Source organism: Orcinus orca, chromosome 19, assembly GCF_937001465.1.
Source record: "Orcinus orca chromosome 19, mOrcOrc1.1, whole genome shotgun sequence".
NCBI lineage: Eukaryota > Metazoa > Chordata > Mammalia > Artiodactyla > Delphinidae > Orcinus > Orcinus orca.
This window is the reverse complement of record NC_064577.1, coordinates 23,165,474-23,183,152: the sequence shown is the minus strand read 5'-3', so window position 1 is coordinate 23,183,152 and position 17,679 is coordinate 23,165,474. Positions and strand designations below refer to the sequence as shown.

Genomic DNA, 17,679 nt, shown 5'->3' with positions numbered 1-17,679 from the left:
GGGAACCAAGTTCTCAGAACCGGAGAGCGAACTGCGTCCCTCACGGGGCCAAAGCTTCTGGAGTTTTGAACTTGGAGCCCATCAGACTTGGGCCGTTTCGCTACTTTTCTTTCTGCATCCAAGACAGGCAGCCGTAAGGTGTTCCAGCTGCGAGGACGTTGGTTCCGACGCCTTGTTGCCGAGGTGAAGGCCCTGGGCTTGAGGCGTGTTTGCTTTTGCTTGGTTTCAGGGCACCTCCTCCAGTTAGACCACGTGGCCGACGCCCGACGCAGGTCCCCGGGGGCCTGAGCGGAAGGCTGCTTGGCCGAGCACAGGGTCCTGGAGGTCAGAGCCCACACCCGCCGTCCCGCGGGTAGCGCAGGAGCGAGATCTTTGTGTGCGAGGGAGGCAGGCCGTGCTCAGCCCATATTGTCATCACATCCTGAAGCCGGGGGGGACCCTTGGTGAGGAGAATGGCGAATGGTGGATAAGGCTCTCAGGTGGTAAGAGGCGCTGGTGCCCCGTGGCACCCGTGACCGAGGCGGTCCTGCTCCTTGTAGGGTGGAAAACGGCCTCTGTATCACGTGTGGAGCCTCCGTGCTGTGGGACGCCCGTGTGCCTGCATCCCTTGCCAGGCGACAGAGTCTGTGCACGCGAGCTGCCCTGGGACCCTCTCCTCCCCTCTGTCCCTGCAGCCAGGAGGTCTGCAGGGACACGACGAGAAGCAGATTATCCGCGTTGTTCCCAGGCCTCCCGGGGCAGCTCTCGGCCCCGACGCCGGGCAGGTGGCCGAGTGGCTCTTCCCTGCGTGATACAGAAGCACAGACGTTCAACAGTGTGTCCCTGACAGTGGCTTCTACCACCACCTCCCGCACGGTCCCCACTTCCTCCACCTCCATCACCTGCGTTGTCACGGTCACCGTCACCGCAGACCTGAGTGGAGAACTTGCGGTGCCCCGGGCTGTGCGCCAAGCATCGTCCTGCACATGCTTTCTCGCTCCATCTCTGCGGCCCTACCTGAGAGGCTACGTGATTAGTCCCGTTTTGCTGATGAGGAAGCAGAGGCCCAGGGCTGCTGCTGACTTGCCAGTGACAGCCAGTGAGTGAGCACCGGGCCACCTGGACCCACAGACTGCAGAGCCTTCCCTCCTGGTCTCCATGCTCCTTTGCCTCCGGTGACAGTGTCACGTGATGTTGTTGTGCGTTTAAGGCCTTTTGTCACCTCCTTGGTCGCTAGAGCATCACGTGGTTGCTGCCACTCTCACGCACATGGTGCCGGGTTCAGAGGTGCCTGTCCCTCACTGGCGGCGCTGGGGGGGGCCACGTGCAGAAGGAAGCCTGCTGTGCTTGGAGCAGACATGAAGCTCCCTGGACACAAAACCTCTCTCCCCGCCCCGGCCCCCTCACTGCCGATCCCCTCGCCCAAAACCGGACCAGGAGTCGGGGCCGGGGCTGGGTGGCCCTGGCTCCTTCTCTCCCTGACTTTCGTAAAGCCTTCAGCCTCTCGGTGGCCCAAGGGCGTCAGGATGACGGATGCGTCCCGTTTGAAGAGCATCCGGTTTGAAGTCTGTCTCGGCTGGAAACTGAGCAATCTGACTGACAACGCAGCAGCCCAGGTGCTTGGGGGCCGTCAGACCGTCTCCAGGGGCCCCAGACACACTGTCAGCTGGGTGGGAAGGAGCCAGCCGGGCAGACAAAGCATTTGGCTGGGTGGGGTGACTGTAGCCAGCTGCCGTACTTACCGAGCACATTCATCCCCTGTTCGTTTGTCTGGCCCTGGATCTGCGAAACCTTCCCGGGGCCCTGAGTCTGCACCAGCTGGGGAGCCGGGCGCCGGGCGTGATGTAACAGCCGAAGGCCGCTGAGCACCTGCCACGCGCCTGGGTTAAGCCCTGAGCCTGGCTGATCCCAGGGACCTGACGGAAATGCTGTGACATAGGGGTGTCATTGCCCCGTCGTTCAGGTGGGGACATCGAGCCTCAGGAAGCCGCAGCGGCCTGGGCAGCGCTGGGACGTGAACACACCTCTGTCTGACATGCTGCTGCCATGGAAGGTGCGCCCACGGGCGGCCCCCTCTCTCAGCTCAGGCAGCTCCAAGTGCAAACTGCTGACGCTGGAGAGCCACGTTCCTCTCACACTTTTCCCCAGCGGAACAGGGTACAGATCTGGGCACGAAGCAAACGAAGGTTCATTGTGTAAACGGACAGAAGGAGAAACGGTTCCTTTAGAAAAGTCATCTCGGGGCCCCCCGTGCATTGTTGCTGTGCCATCTGTGGCATCCGTGTCTCCCCAGGATACAGGCCGCTGACACGTGGACCATGGGTACAAGGAGGATGTGGGCCGGGGACAGAGGCGGCCTGTGGCACGTGTGCTCTAAGTCAGGCGGTTGCTGGTCTGAGCGTCGAGCTAAACGGCCTTTGTTTCAACCACAAGTGCAGACACTCACCCGAGAGGATGTCTGTCCTCCACTTCCTGCTGAGGGTGGACTGAATGTCCAGAGAGGGGCAAAGTAAATTAAGTTACAGCTCCGTGACTGGACACTGTGACACTGTGAAAATAATATTTTCAAAGGCCATTTATGAACCTAGGAAAGGGGTCTGACATACAACGTTTTACCATTAAAACAGGATGGGAGAGTCCATCGACTCTGATCCAGATTAAGAAAAAAAGCCCCAAACATCTGTTTTGTGAATTTCCACCCTGTGCCAGGGGCCTAGGAGGCAATGGGGGTCTTTCCACTGGGAGCCGAGACAGACGTGGCCCTCAGGGAGCTCACAGTCTGGTGGAGGGGCTGAGACTGGAACACACAGATGAATGTGCCCTGCACGGGTGCGGGGACAGCTGTGAGGGCCGGGGTCCTGCTTCAGACCAGGGATCTGGGGCCAGCTGTCCGCGGAAGTAACGTTCACGCCAAGATCAGGCTCCTCCAACCCTTCCCTCAAATTCTGTGTCTCCCTGCGTCAACCTCATCTCTCTCTCTGTCCCCTGTTTTGTTTTGTTTTTAAAACTATCTGGTGTTTTATTCATTCTTTGTTTTCTGTGCCGCGCACCAAAAAGGTCCAAACTGTACGTCAGGGGAGAGAGTAATGGTGAGAAGAGGAGAGAACAAGACAAGGGACGGGAGGGATGCGGTGCAGCCACGTGGCACCGGGACGTGGCACCAGCGCCCACCCCGGCCCTGCTCCGGATGCCGGCTCTGGGACTGTCCCCTCCTCGTGGGCAGCCCTTGGGGGTACGAGGGTCCTTTCCTAACCTGAGTTAAGGAGCCGTTAGCAAATTGTCTCCGGCTTTTGCGTCAGGGATGTTCTCGGGCACCACGCCTTGGCGTTCACACTTCCTCCGGCTGGAGGGCGTGGTGGTGGGCTTGGCGTCTCTGGGCAGGCAGGGCCTCCTGCACTTGGCCCGGGCTGCACGCGGCTGCACGGCTCCCTGTCTGCTGACAGCCCACCGCCAGGCCACCGTGGCCCTTGTGTCCTGTGTGCCGACGGTCAGCTCTGCGGTATCTGCGTTCCAGCTGCCTCTTGCATCCCAGAAACTGTGTCAGCGGTGGCTCTGGTGACTGTTGTGGAGAACAGAGACCCCCATGCTACCTGGTGAATGAGTGGATGAATGAATGAGTGCATGAGTGAATGAGTGAGTGAGTGGGTGAATGAATGCATGCATGAATGAATGAGTGAATGAGTACATGAGTGAATGAATGAGTGGATAAGGGAAGGAGTGAATGAATGAATGAGTGCGTGAGTGAATGAATGAGTGGATAAGGGAAGGAGTGAATGAATGAATGAGTGCGTGAGCAAATGCAGCCTGGGAGTCTCCCAAAACAGCAGCAGGAGAAAGGCAGCATGGAGAATTCTGAAGGCAGGGCCCCGGGGTGGGACTGCAGCTCGATGGGAGCAGCTGAGGGGTGGGGAGGGCCGGCGGGGACCGGCCGCAGGACAAGGCCTGCGGGCGGCTCCAGCTCAGGGTCCTGTGCCGGTTACACAGGTGCACCGTGGAGCAGCGGAATTCACATCAGAGTGTGGATCAAGTTCAGAGCCAAGAGTTGGAGAAGGGGTCCAAGACACGAGCAGACGACTGCACGGAAGCCCCTGAGGCTGGAGGGCCTGCTGGGGGGCAGGGGCCCCGAGGGGGGCAGCGTGTGTGTGTGCGTGTGTGTGTGTGCGTGTGGCTGTGCCAGTACGTATGTGTGTGAGCTGCAGATGTGAGCACATGTGGCTGCGTTCGGGTGTGAGTGCATACCTGTGAGAGTGCGAAAGAGTGATGATGTGAGCTGTGAGTGGGAGGGGGTGTGTGCACGTGAGCGAGTCCTTGAGTGTGAGAGTGAGTGTGTACATGTGAGGAGTGTGGGAGTACGCGAGTGTGTGTGTGTGATGTCTGTCTTCCGTCACCCTGGGGGAATTTCTTTGTACCAGACGGGTGTCCGCACCAAACAGAGGAGGTGGAAGACCCGAATCGCTGGCCTCGAGGGGCTGAGAGACCGAGCGGGGCTGGCTGGGGAGGCCTGATGGAGACAGGCACACACTGAGGCCAGCTTTGGGCCAGGTGTTCACATGCGCGCCCTTACGATGCACACAGCCTTTGCTTGGTAACGGTGACGCCCTGCTGACAGCTTCATGCTCCATCGTGTGCTAAACCCTCACAAGAACCTGACGGGCAGGAGGGATTGTCTGCAGTTCCCAGGGTGGGAAGGGCAGAGAGGAGAATAGTTTCCAAGATCTTCCTCACAGCTGGGAAGTGGCAGAACCGGGATTGGAACCTCTGGGTGCCTGACGGAAGCCTGGACTCTCCAACACAATGAACTGTAGAGTGGGAAGGGAGTCGGGAGTCCCACGTGCCAATCCCAGTGAACTCTGATTGAGTTTGCACGTTGTTTATCCATCTGTGCACCCACCCCTCATCCACCCATCCATCCATCCATCCATCCATCCATCCATCACCTACCCACACTCCCTCCCTCCATCCATCCATCCATCCATCCATCACTTATCCATCCATCCATCCATCCATCACTTATCCATCCATCCATCCGTCCACCTACCCACCCTCCATCCATCCATCCATCCATCCATCCATCACCTACCCACCCTCCATCCATCCATCCATCCATCCATCACTTATCCATCCATCCATCCGTCCACCTACCCACCCTGCATCCATCCATCCATCCATCCATCACTTATCCATCCATCCATCCGTCCACCTACCCACCCTCCATCCATCCATCCATCCGTCCACCTACCCACCCTCCATCCATCCATCCATCCATCACTTATCCATCCATCCATCCGTCCACCTACCCACCCTCCATCCATCCATCCATCCGTCCACCTACCCACCCTCCATCCATCCATCCATCACTTATCCATCCATCCATCCATCCACCTACCCACCCTCCATCCATCCATCCATCCGTCCACCTACCCACCCTCCATCCATCCATCCATCACTTATCCATCCATCCATCCGTCCACCTACCCACCCATCCATCCATCCATCCATCCGTCCACCTACCCACCCTCCATCCATCCATCCATCCATCCATCACTTATCCATCTATCCATCCGTCCACCTACCCACCCTCCATCCATCCATCCATCCTCCCTCCCTCCATCCCTCTGTTTTAGGTTCTGGGGATGCTGTGGTGGTGGAACAGCCCCATGAAACTCACCAGCTCGCCTGGAGAATCGTGCACACCCCTGTAGCTCCCCACAGGCTGGGCCACGCCCCTCAGCTTGGCCTCACGATCGGCGGCTTGACCAAGGTCCAGAGTTAGTCAGAAACCGGAGACTCTCCCAGCAGCGGTTCTTATGTCGTTTTTCTTTTTGTTTCCCCACTCAGCCGGGAATGAATGACGTGCTGGACTATGGGCTGGACCGAGTGACCGATCCAAGTGAAGTTCAGGTAAAACAGGTAGGTCTCTGCTGCGTACGCTGGGTGGGGCCTAGGCCGGGGTCTCAGGCCGGGAAGGTGTCCACATGTCTGTTGTCTGTCTGTGTCTGTGGGGCACTGGTACCTCCCCTTTGAGACTGCCAAAGAGGGGAGGCCTATGGGCTGTGTGGTACCAGAGCAGGGAGGCCACGGCAGGGGTTCTGGTCAAGAGAGACCGGAGTCGGCAGCGTGCAGGTCAGAGCCAATGGGATCTAGATGGCTGGCTTTCAGACTTTTCTGAGTCACTTCCCCCTTTGAAAACCCGATGAAAGTTATGAACCCATTTCACCCAGGGGTGTGCAGACAGACATTTCAAACACAATTTCTGCCAGTCCCCCCTCCCCCGCCCCGAAGTCTATAGGCCCCAGGCTCACAACCCTTGAATCAACTTTGGGTTTAAACCTTAATCCGCGTGACAGGACCTGGACTGTCCCACTTTCTTTTGCATCTCGTTGGGTGGGATCTTTGCAAAGATTCTCCTGTGCTTTTTATTTTAAAAGGACCCTTTCCCCCCAGTAGGCCACCATTGATGATGGATGGCTGATTTCCTAAGATGGGTTTTTCTTTAAAGAAAGATGGTGCAGAAGCTGCTGAAAGAGTGGGCATCCCGGTTCGGGTTTCCCGACCATAGCACTGTTACTCGGGGCCAGACCGTGCTCTGGGGGCTGTGCTGTGCATTGTGGAGTGTTCAGCAGCATCCCTGGCCTGAACCCCCTGGAAGCCAGTAGCTCCGAGCCTTTCCCTGCCTGCCCCTCCGTCCCAACTATCAAAACTGTCTCCAGACTTTGTCCGGTGCCCCCCAGCGGGGCTGAGAACCACAGATGCCAGTAAACCAGCCTAAGCCCACGTAAACTGGCGGTAGGTGGTTTCCTTGCTTTCTGTCTACCGTTGTCTTTGGGCAGCAAGGGGTCAGGGGCCTAGTTAGCCTAGTGTGTCATCCGTGAGCCAGTGCCTGAAGCCCTGGGCGGGAGCCGGGGGGGTGAGCCCGGAAAGGAGGAGGAAGGACGTCGAGGGGCAAGAGGAGGGCGCAGGCCAAAGCTGGCCCAGAGGCTCTGACTCGTGTGTGCTGCCCCCCGGGACCTGGAACTCAGGATGGCTTTGGTGACCCCCCCAGTGTGTGGGCTGGAGGCCCCGGTTTCGGCTGGAGTCCCCCTGGAGGGGACGTCGCTTCCCCAGAGGGCATCCCCTGGGGCCGTTGCTGGGACCCTCATCCGTAATTCAGAGTCACCCTTCCTTTGATGCACGCTTGGCACTGTCAGCCTTCAGCGGCCTTTCCTACGTTCCTCTCGTCAGATAACAGATCATTGCCAGGGCCTTGTCAGGCTCAGTTACCAAGGAAACAGAGTCATCAAGGAAAATACTGAACCCGGCTGGAAGATTTGCAGTTATTATGAATCAGGCAGCTGTGGAAACCTCTGTGGTGTGGCGGGGGGGAGGGTGGAGGGGGAAGGCCCATCGCTCGCTCGGACCAGGCGCTGCTGTGTGTGTGTGTGTGTGTGTGTGTGTGTGTGTGTGTGTCTGTGTATATGTGTGTATGTGTATCTGTGTGTATATGTGTGTATCTGTGTGTGTGCGTGCTTATGTGTGTATATGTATGTGTCTGTGTACGTGTGTGTATGTGTCTGTGTATTTGTGTGTGTATGTATGTGTGTGTCTCTCTGTGTGTATGTGTCTGTGTGTATATGTATGTGTCTGTGTGTATGTATGTGTCTGTGTGTATGTATGTGTGTGTGTGTGTCTGTGTGTGTGCGTCTGTGTGTGTGCGTCTGTGTGTGTGTGTGTGCGCGTCTGTGTGTGTACGTATGTATATGTGTATGCGTCTGTGTACGTGTGTGTATGTGTCTGTGCACGTCTGTGTGTGCGTGTCTGTGTGTGTATGTGCGTTGTATGCATGTGTCTGTGTGTGCGCCTGTGCACGTGTGTGCGCGCACGTGTGCGTGGGGCGGGATCTCTAGCTTCAGCCCTGGCAGGACAGCGCAGATGCTGAGGGAGCTGCTTCCTCTCGGGCACTATCTGGGGTGCCTTCGCAGGAGGGCGCCAGGCCCCGCCGCTGAGGAAGTGTATCCAGGCTCCCTAGCGGGCAGGCTCGGGGCCGAGATGCTCTCGGCCCGGAGTCCGCGCAGGGGCGGGGGGTGAGGCTGCGGCCGCGGCAGTGTGTGGCCGGGGCGCTGTCACTGCCGTTTACTCTCTGCCTTCTGTGTCTCTCTCCCACCAGCTCTCTTTCTCCTGTCTGCACTCTGGCTGCCCTGGTGCATGAAGAAGAGCAAAGAACCGTAATCCTCGTGCGCACGGGGCCCCTCCGTCCTCCCCTCGGCCAGCGCGGGTCACAGCCAGCTGTTAGGGGCTGGGCTTTACCTGTGTGACCTTCCCCACAGTGGGACCCGGTGTCCCCTGTTTATCTGGCCTGAGAGGAGAGGGTCCAGAGGACGGGGCGTGTGTCCAGGAGGCCTTGGGGGTGCAGAGGCGTCGGATGCTGCCTCGTTCAGAGAAGACCTCTCGGTGCCAGTTTGAAGAGATGACCCATTTCCGAGAATTCGTAAATCCTTGAAAAGATCTCTTTTTCCTTAAACGGGCAAATGATCCAAGAGCCACAAACACCATCGAGCACAGGAAGGAGGCTGTGGGGTTGGCAGGTGTCCACGACCCTGGGTGACCCGCTTCCTCAAGCTGAGGGCCACTGGCCGCTGGGAGGAGCCAGCCAGAGTCAGGCTGACACACAGGGAGCGTGTCCTCTCTCAGTCCTGGTGCCTGGAGGTGGGGGGCCACCTTCCCGTTATCTCAGAGGATTTGGCCCTGCAGGGAGGGGCTGAGTGGTGGCCGGGCCCCAGCCTGCTGTGGGCAGCAGTGCCCGGGGCCGGCCCTCCCTCCCCGACCCCGACAGGGTCACCAGGGTCGTTTTGTGACGAGGGCCAGTGCCGTGTGCTCGAGGGAGCTCTGACACCAGAGTGACTACAGCTCCGCCACCCCCTGGAGCTGTGACCTTGGACAAGCTCTTGAGCTCAAGGTCTCAGTTTCCTCATCTATAAAATGGGAATAAGAGTAGTTCCTTCTTCAGGGGCCTCAGCGAGGTCATTTATGTGAAGTGTCTAGAACGGGATCCGACGTGTACACTGCAGCTTTCACTGTCATTACAACTGTCTCCCTGCTGCCAGAGAGCGTTTATGGGGTCTGGAGGCCCTCGACCCCGCTTGGGGGACTGTCCCTCGCCAGTTTCCTTCTTGTCCTTGTCTCTTCTCATCCTGCTGCCCTGGCTGGGGGTGGGGGGAGGCAGGCACACACCAGTGTCCACACCCCTGCCTGGTGTGTCCAGTGGCTGCGGAGAACAGCACTGTTTACACCGGCGGCCACACCGGCCTTTGGGCGAAGGACAGAAGTGTGGCTGCACAGTATTAAGTACTGTGCTCTGCAGAGCCCCCGCCTGGAGCCCTCCGTGAGCAATAACCCCTCCCGCCATGTATTCCCCCAGCTGGGGACACACAGCTGTCTTCCTGGGGCTCCTGCGTGACCGGTGGTAGCAGGGGCAGGGCTGAGGCTTGCCCACAACTCCCTGTGTGCCGGCCGCGGGGCCGGCCGCTTCACCCCTGGTCGGGGCTCTGTGCAGGTTCAGCAGCTCATGAGGTAGAAGCTTTAGCATCTCTGCTCCACAGTTGAGACAGGCCGAGGGACCAGGCAACGTACCCGAGTCACACGTCTCGGAGACGGTGAGGCTGGGGTTTGCGCCCCAGCGGACGGGCCCCTGAGCCCACTCCGTGTCCTGCTGACGGGCCCTGATGTCCGTCACGCAGCTTCTAGAAGCTTTGCTGGATTTTATTACCTTCTCCCAGCAGCTTGGGAAGTGAGGCTTATATAAGTTCCCTTTTTCAGAGGACAAAACGGAAACAGACAGATTGAGCCGTTTGCCCAGGCTGGGCCAGCCCGGGGGACATTTAGGTCCTCCGGGTACCATCTCTGCTCCCCGACCGCACCCTTCGGTCCTGCACCCAGGGCCCCTTTCAGGAGCAGACAGCCTGTGCTCAGGCCCCCAGCTCCACGCTCAGCAGGCCCGCACCTGCCTTGATGTTCTGCTGTCTTAGAATTCTTACTACTTTTTCGGACCAGGGGCCGGGCGCTTTCATCTTGCCTTGGGCCCTAGAAGCTGTGTGGTCACCACCCCCACCCAGCCTGATCGGGAAGGACATGGCAGGACAGACCTCGTTCGGAGGCTCACAGCCTCGGATTCTCGGCTCCTTGGCCGGCCGGCTGCCCCCATCTCTTTCCTGTGTCTGCTTTGCGTTAACGGCCTCCGTTCCCGGATTTCCTGGTTTCTGGCCTTTGACCCATTCTCTGCTCTCCAGGCCTGTGTTCCCCGGTTCCCTGTGGTTCTCCCCGCCTTGTGTTTCACTCCATGGCTTGCTGGGCTCTCAGCCCTGTTTGCACAGATTCCCGCCTGGCTGCCTGACCCCAGGTTCCCTGCCCACCCCTGCCTGGGGCTCCCACGCCTCTGTCCACTGTCACCCCAGGGTCTCCCAGGGCACGGCCTTGAGCCCTCCTGCCCTGTGACAGTCGTCTGCAGCCTGCATCTGGGTTTCAGGGCCGGCAAGCTGGCTGCAGAGCTGTGTAAACAAGATCTGGATGCGTCCCTATGTGGGCAGCTCTGCGAGTGAAAAATCTGAAGTCAGAACCCCGAGAATGCAGAGTATTTGACAGTCCCTTAGGCGAGTGTTCCTGCTGTAGCGGCACGTGTCACTGGGATGAAGGATAAAGAAGTGAGTTCATCCCAGGTGGACCAGCTGCCGAGAAAGCCGGGGTTGTGCGTCCTTCCACGTGCCTTCCACGGCGCGACCAATGTTTACTTCTTCTTTTACCATGAGGTGGCTTTCTTTGAATCGCCTAGAAGTGTGTGTGTGTGTGTGTGTGTGTGTGTATTTTTTTTTTTTTTTGCGGTACGCGGGCCTCTCACTGCTGTGGCCTCTCCCGTTGCGGAGCACAGGCTCCGGACGCGCAGGCTCAGCGGCCATGGCTCACGGGCCCAGCCGCTCCGCGGCATGTGGGATCTTCCCAGACCGGGGCACGAACCTGCGTCCCCTGCATCGGCAGGCGGACTCTCAACCACTGCGCCACCAGGGAAGCCCGTGTATTTTTTAATAACTGCACGTTAATGTTTCTTATGGCCTTTGGCTAGGTGATAATCGTATTGAAAGTAGGTTGTGAGGTTTCGCAAGTAAGATACAGGATGCCCAGTTAAATTTAAATTTCACATAAGCAGCGAATAACTTTTGTTGGCGTGAATATGTCCCCAGTATTGCCTGGGCATCCTGTATTTTATCTCGTAATTGGGGCTAATGCCATACCCTGAATCTTCTCAGCAGCAGTATCTGAACCCTGATCAGTAGCCAGGGTACGTTGAGTCCCCGCCTTATGCCAGTCACTTTAGGATTCTGTCATTTGATCCCCCCTTTTCTCTTCCCTTTTACGAATGAGAAAACAGAGGCTTTGAGATGCCAAATATGTCATCCAAAGTCAGGTCACCGATTAGTGACAGAACAGGGATTTTGACCTCTCTGACCCCAAAGTCGATACTCTTTCTTATAACAACTCCCATCAAATTCTCTCTCCGTCTTTCAGAAAAGTCCGGAACCCTCTCCCTCACTTCCCGGATACACGTGCACTCCTAAAAGCACAGAGATACCCTATATGTCAATCCACAGGAGGCAGATCCTATGTACAGCTTTTTTTTTTTTTTTTTTTAGTATTTATTTGGTTGCACTGGGTCTTTAGTTGCGGCAGGTGGGCTCCTTAGTCATGGCTCGCGGGCTCCTTAGTTGTAGCATGTGAACTCTTAGTTGAGGCATGCATGTGGGATCTAGTTCCCTGACCAGGGATCGAACCCAGGCCCCCTTCATTGGGAGTGCGGAGTCTTAACCACCGCACTACCAGGGAAGTCCCTGGATGGCTGTTTTTAGAAATGCTGAAATCCACACGGACAATCCAGGGTGGAGGTGGGCAAACTCTTAGACTCAATCAAATCCACTGCAGTCTGATTCCCAGGAGGTAGCTGGTAATTTGGGGACTCAAGAAAACCCACGCAAACCACACCTTCGACGCAGAGCCCTAAAAGGACAGCAAAGTCCAGAAGGGAATTAAAATATAAAGATTTTAAAACCCTGAAGCTTGAGATAATGACCCCAGAAATAAAGGTATTAAACCAAAGTCAGACCACGCTAAGTAGACTAGAAATGGGTGTGCTGGTGACCGGTTTGCAAGGACAGCTCCCCGGGGAGCCCAGAGACCATCGGACAGGCTGAGAGTCTGCCTGTCTTGTCTGTGTTCGTCCACGCAGGGTCCCCGAGGCCAGAGGCCAGTGGCCCACAGGACGGCTCATCCTGGGGCCTGGGCGCTTCAAAGGAGGGTGTTTATGGTGGTACCTGCTTTATAGTACAGTCGCCGTCTTTATACCAGCGCTCGTGTTTCCGGACTCCAGCTTCACGGAAGTATCATTGGCACAAAACACATGTAGGTTTCAGGTGTACAGTGTGTGACTGGATGCATGTAGATATTGCAGGATGGTTACCGCCAATAAGGTGAGGTAACACCTCCACCCCCTGACGTAATTGCGATTTTTGTGGTGATAACGGTTAAGCTCTACTTTCTGACCAACTCACAAGTATCGTTAATTGTAGTCACCGTGCTGTGCTTTAAGTCCCCAGATCTTATTTCCCTTCTAGCTGGGAGTGTGTTTTACCATCACCAGTGTTACTTACAGAGTGTCTTCTGTGTGTGTGCTTCCTCTTGTGATTGGGGCCCTGGCACTCTGTTTTAATTTTAAACTAAATGGCCGGACAGAGAAGACATTTCCTTCGGCGTATCCTCAGCTTCAGGGCAAGGAGGAAGGCATTGGTGAAGAGAGCAGATCATTTTCTGTCTTTCCTGGATCACTCCTTGGCTTTGCAAAGGGCAGATCTGGGTTTGAATCCTGCCTCAGCCGGTACTGACCAGGAGATCTCAGGGCCTTGGTTTCCTCAGCTGAAAATCAGAAAAATAAAACCTTTCTCCCTCAAACTCTGTAAGGGCTCAGAGAGGTGTAAATTGCTTTGTACTATTGCTTGGTGGTTATTGTTACACAAAAGTCCAGCTCCCCTACTCTGACCCCAGGGTTCTTTTCTACCTGAAACATGTGTCTTCTAAAACAGCCCTATGTTAGGGCTGTTAGAGAATTGGAACAGATAATCAGTGTGATTGCCAAAATATTTGGGGAGGGTTCTCAATTTTTTAAGTGGAAAAATATTCTGTTAACCTTAAAATACATCTCCATTTTTCTAGGCCTCCAAGCACACTGCAGTCATCATTTGTGTGACATTTAATGAGCATCTACTCTGTGCCATACATTATGCTCAGGAAGATTAACATGGTCTTCCTGCTCTTAATGGTGCTTAATGGGTGATACATAGATTAAACAAAGAGTCACACAAACAAATATCTAATTATACTTGTGATCAGTGCTATGAAGAAGGAAGTTTGGGAAGGGGTGGCAGATTAGAGAGGCCTACCTGAGCATTACCTTTCTGAGTTAACTCTCCCTACCCCACCCAGGAAGAAGGATTTCCTGTGAAAAGCAAGCCCATAAAAACAATCTAATGATGCAAAATGAAACCCAGCGTGGATTAGAAAGGAGAGACTTGCGCATGACGTCCCAGATCAGACCTTCCTTCATTCCTCGTTAATGGGCTCTGGGCCAGTACTTACTTTACTAACTGGCTAAGGGAGATCGTGTCCTCCTTGGACTTCTGACTCTATTTCAAGCACAAACCTGGCTGCACTCAGCAGCACGGGTTTTAGCAGCCAGCCATTAGATGCTCAGCTTGAAGTGTAAGAGTCAGCTCCAGGCAGCCCCTGGACCAGACCTAGGAAGACTGAATTGGCATCACCCACCGTGCCCAGCCTCCAAGATTTGCATGGGGCAGACAAGTGGTACCGGGGAAGCATGTCAGATGGTAGGAGAGTTTAGTAGGAGACAGGTCTGAATGGTTTCCAGGCGCTTCCAAGACCCTAAACGTGGCGCCCCTCTTGGAGCCATCCTTCCTCGGGTATGACTCGAAAAGTCCAGAGAGGGGACGCAAACGTGCTTCAGCGGCTTCAGAGAGGATAGGGCCCGGTGTGAGCTCTTCCATGTCACAGCTCAGCTCTTGGACTCAGCTTGCAGCGGAGGCTTCTCTTGAGTCTTTTAATTGTGTGCTTTGTTTTTGACAGCGTGGCTTTCCCCCCGCAATATATGGTATTGGTCAAGTGGCTAGTTTCTCCCCCCCGCCCCCCGTTCCATTCCAGACGTTCTGTAGGCGCTACGCTGGGTTGGGAGCGATCCGAGCTCAGTCTTGAACTCATCTTGGCTTTTAGGAGAGTAGGATAAAGTTACAGTGGTAAAGCATCCCCTTCCCTCAGCAAACCTCTTAGCCGGTCTTATTCTCTAGAAGTTGTGTAGAATAGGGTGGAAGGGCTGGTGATGGGGAAATTCTATCCTTGAAGTCAAAAGAGACGGGCAGTTTCCTCTTGGGGAAGGGTTTTTGTTTTTCAAATGGGTAATTGGACTGTAATGATTTCATGACATCTGTTTAATGGTTTTTGCTTCTTTCTTTTACAGAAACAAACAGTGGTTTCTGTCAGAAAAGAGGTAATTAGTCTCCCAGTTTCAAGGGAATCTGATTTTTAATCCTCTTACAAATCATATGTACTTTGGCTTCATGCTCTGCACTCAGTGATGAAATGAAAACCATGTGTAACGTTCAAACAGCTGTTTCCCAATTAACGGACGGCACAGAAGCCAAAGCATCTCATGTAAGATCTGGCTGGGGCTGACGCTGAGGGTCAGGGTGCGAGATGCCCTCCGACGGCACAGAACTGGGGGGCGTGGAGCGGATGCCTCCACCCTGGTCCCTGCTGCTACAGTGACAGGGCCGCTCAGCATCTGTCCAGGGTGACAAGCGACCTGTGTTGGCAAATCTTGTATCCGGGGTGCAAGACAGAGAGCCCTGGGAAGGGTTGGCCGTGAGGTTAGTTAGATCTGCTTCTGTGAGTCAGAGGCATTTGGGGGAAAAGCTAAGCTTCTGTGTCTATCCCATGTCTCACTTTAACGCACCTTAGAACTTTTTTTTTTCCCAGTTGGTGCCTTTTCTGAGACTAACACACGATGAGATGAGTGAAGGAGGCTCCTCATTTGGAGTTGGGGGCCGCCCGTCTGCTGCAGACCTGAGCCCTGCTGGTCCTGGGGTGGCCGGCTTGAGGGAACGGAATGGGGTGCTTTGATGGGGACATGGCTCCTGGTCTGGAGCCACACGTACGTGTCGGCGTTGGCGACACCCCCGTGGGGCAGTTGGACATCTAACAACTGTTTCTCTTCCAGATCATGTATTACCGACAGGCCTTACTGAGGTCCACGGTGAAGTCTTCCGTGTCCCTTGGCGGGTACGTCCCTGCTTTGCTGGTCTTGGTGGGGTTTGCACAATGGTTAGGAGGGGGACTGCTTCAAGGCGAACTTGGCGAGTCATAGGTTGACGTAAGAGCCTGAAGGACTCACGGGGACAAAAGCAGTCTCTTGGGGGTTTAGTTCCTGGTTCTTCGCTCAATGCCAGTCTTCAGGTCTCGGGCTAGGCAAAATCAGGGCTGGCTGAGGCCCTAGACCAGCCTGTCTGTGTGGATGGGAAAGTGGGAAGAGTCAGAAGTTCACCGGCTGGATTCTGTGTTCAATGTACTGAGAAGTATCCGTTGTTAATGTTTGATTTAAAATCCTGTTGGGAGAAACTGGAAATTTATGTTTGATTCTTGAATGTTCAGGCTACTTGGATCCAGTCTCCCAGAGGGCATTGTCTGGAAGACATGAAAAGGTTTAGTGCCCCCCAAATGTAAGCAATTACCCTTTCAAAATGTGGAATCCCTTGGAGGCTCACCTTTCTAGCTCTGCAAGTTTTCTGCACACTTGAAAATGGACTTGGATGATCTCTGGGGACACACGACATGACTAGTCATTTATTCTGCCCACAGGTACCGATCGGGGTGGGAGATACTGTGTTTTGTCCAGTGCCTTTCTTCCAGTGCGGTTAGGGTTAGGCTCTTGTCAAAATCTCCGAATATCTTTTGACATCCTCCCAAGCCCGTAGTTTGCAAAACTACCACCTGCCCGAAAATACGTGCCCTGACCTCACCCACCTTTTGCAGTGACTTCTGTCTGCGGCAGCTGAGTCACAGAGGGGTCTGCACGCGGGTACTCCGTGGGCGCTCACTTTGATTCTAATGAGGCTTATTGTTCTGTGATAAAGCCAGACCCATCTGCTCTGATGTTCCAGAAACCCAGTTTCATGGAACCAAATAGAAAGTCCATTAGAGGCGGTTCAGAGGCTACACTGGAGACTTCGTAGGCCCACTTTCCAATTTTTGTTTGTCTCAGAGCCTCATTACCATAATTTTGACATCATTATAGTGTTTGGACCTGTGGATGCATTTTTTCCCCTTCCCTTCAGCTGCCCCACTGTAAGGGTCTGATAAGAATAAGAAGGTCGTGGGGGAAATGGAGCCCAGGGGCTTGAGTTCTGCACGGAACTGTAAACCGAGAGCTCTGGTGTGTCTCTCGGGCATGGTCCTGCTCTATCAAACTCTCATGGCTGTGGGCAGAGTTCGTGGCAGGTGCCTTACGTGTATACTACGGATGCAATCCCCACCTATAGGGTGAAGGCATGCCAGGAGTTTTCCAAACTGCCAGATACCAGGACACGTGTTGACTCAGAAGGTCTAACCCGACCAGGAGGAATTAGCTCTTGCCCACGTTTGTCTCAGTGAGACCACCGCTGTGAATACTGGGTCTGAGTTCCCAAATGCAGGCATTATTTGACCAAGGGTGGACCCCAGGGTGGCACGACAGAATCTCACCGAGTCCGTGGCGACCTTGTGCTTCCAAGATGGTGCCAAGACACCTGTTTGAACACGTGCAAAGAGTCAGCTTTGCATTTTGAAAACTCATGATCAGATGTAAAGAGGCTGTATTTTAATGAAATACGTACGGAGAAGTCACAAAGAACTGGTCTGGGAGACGACGTTTCATTTCCCAACTAGAATAGGACAGATCTTGTTTAACACCTGCCAATCCCGAGGGCTGTTAGAGCGTTTTTCTAAGAAGACAGTAACAAGTATGTAACTAAATCCATCAAGTTGAAGGAGGGCAGGCTGGTCGATCAACCTGAGTGTTGATTTGGTCTCTGCGGTGTTGACCTTCTAGGGAATCGCTTTCCGTTTGCTTTTCAGGATCGTCAAGTACAGTGAGCAGTTTTCGTCCAACGACGCCATCATGTCGGGCTGCCTTCCTAGCAATCCTTGGGTCACGGATGACACCCAGTTCTGGGATTTAAATGCCAAATTGTATGTATTCGAGATATCGGGGTCCTTTTAAAAGTAACTTTTTGAGTTAGAATTCACACACCGTATAATTCACCCACTTGAAGTGTACAATCCAGCGGTTTTTACCATATTCATAGACCTGTACAGCCATCACCACAATTTTAAAATATTTTCATCACCCAAATAGGAACCCCCTCCCCTTTAGCTCTGACCCTCCAAATCCCCTCCCCCCAAACCCGCCAGTCCTAGGCAACCGCTAAGCCTTCTGTCTCTACAGGTTGCCTATTACGGACATTCACATCAACGGAATCACACAATCTGTGGTCTTTTGTGATTAGCTTTTTTCCCTTAGCATAATGCCTTCAGAGTTTATCCATGCTGAAGCAGGTATTCATACTCAGTCCCGAGTTACGG

The 17,679-nt window shown here is 54.8% G+C and overlaps 1 protein-coding gene across 1 annotated transcript in view; it reads left to right on the top strand.

Annotated features, from left to right (window-relative positions):
• Positions 1-17,679, top strand: part of RGS9 (regulator of G protein signaling 9) — a 65,207-nt gene that overhangs the window by 24,927 nt on the left and 22,601 nt on the right. Inside the window, exons 9-12 of the mRNA XM_049701663.1 lie at positions 5,818-5,880; positions 14,522-14,551; positions 15,281-15,342; positions 17,173-17,286. Of these exons, the coding sequence (XP_049557620.1) occupies positions 5,818-5,880; positions 14,522-14,551; positions 15,281-15,342; positions 17,173-17,286 (269 nt within the window). The remainder of the gene's footprint in view (positions 1-5,817; positions 5,881-14,521; positions 14,552-15,280; positions 15,343-17,172; positions 17,287-17,679) is intronic.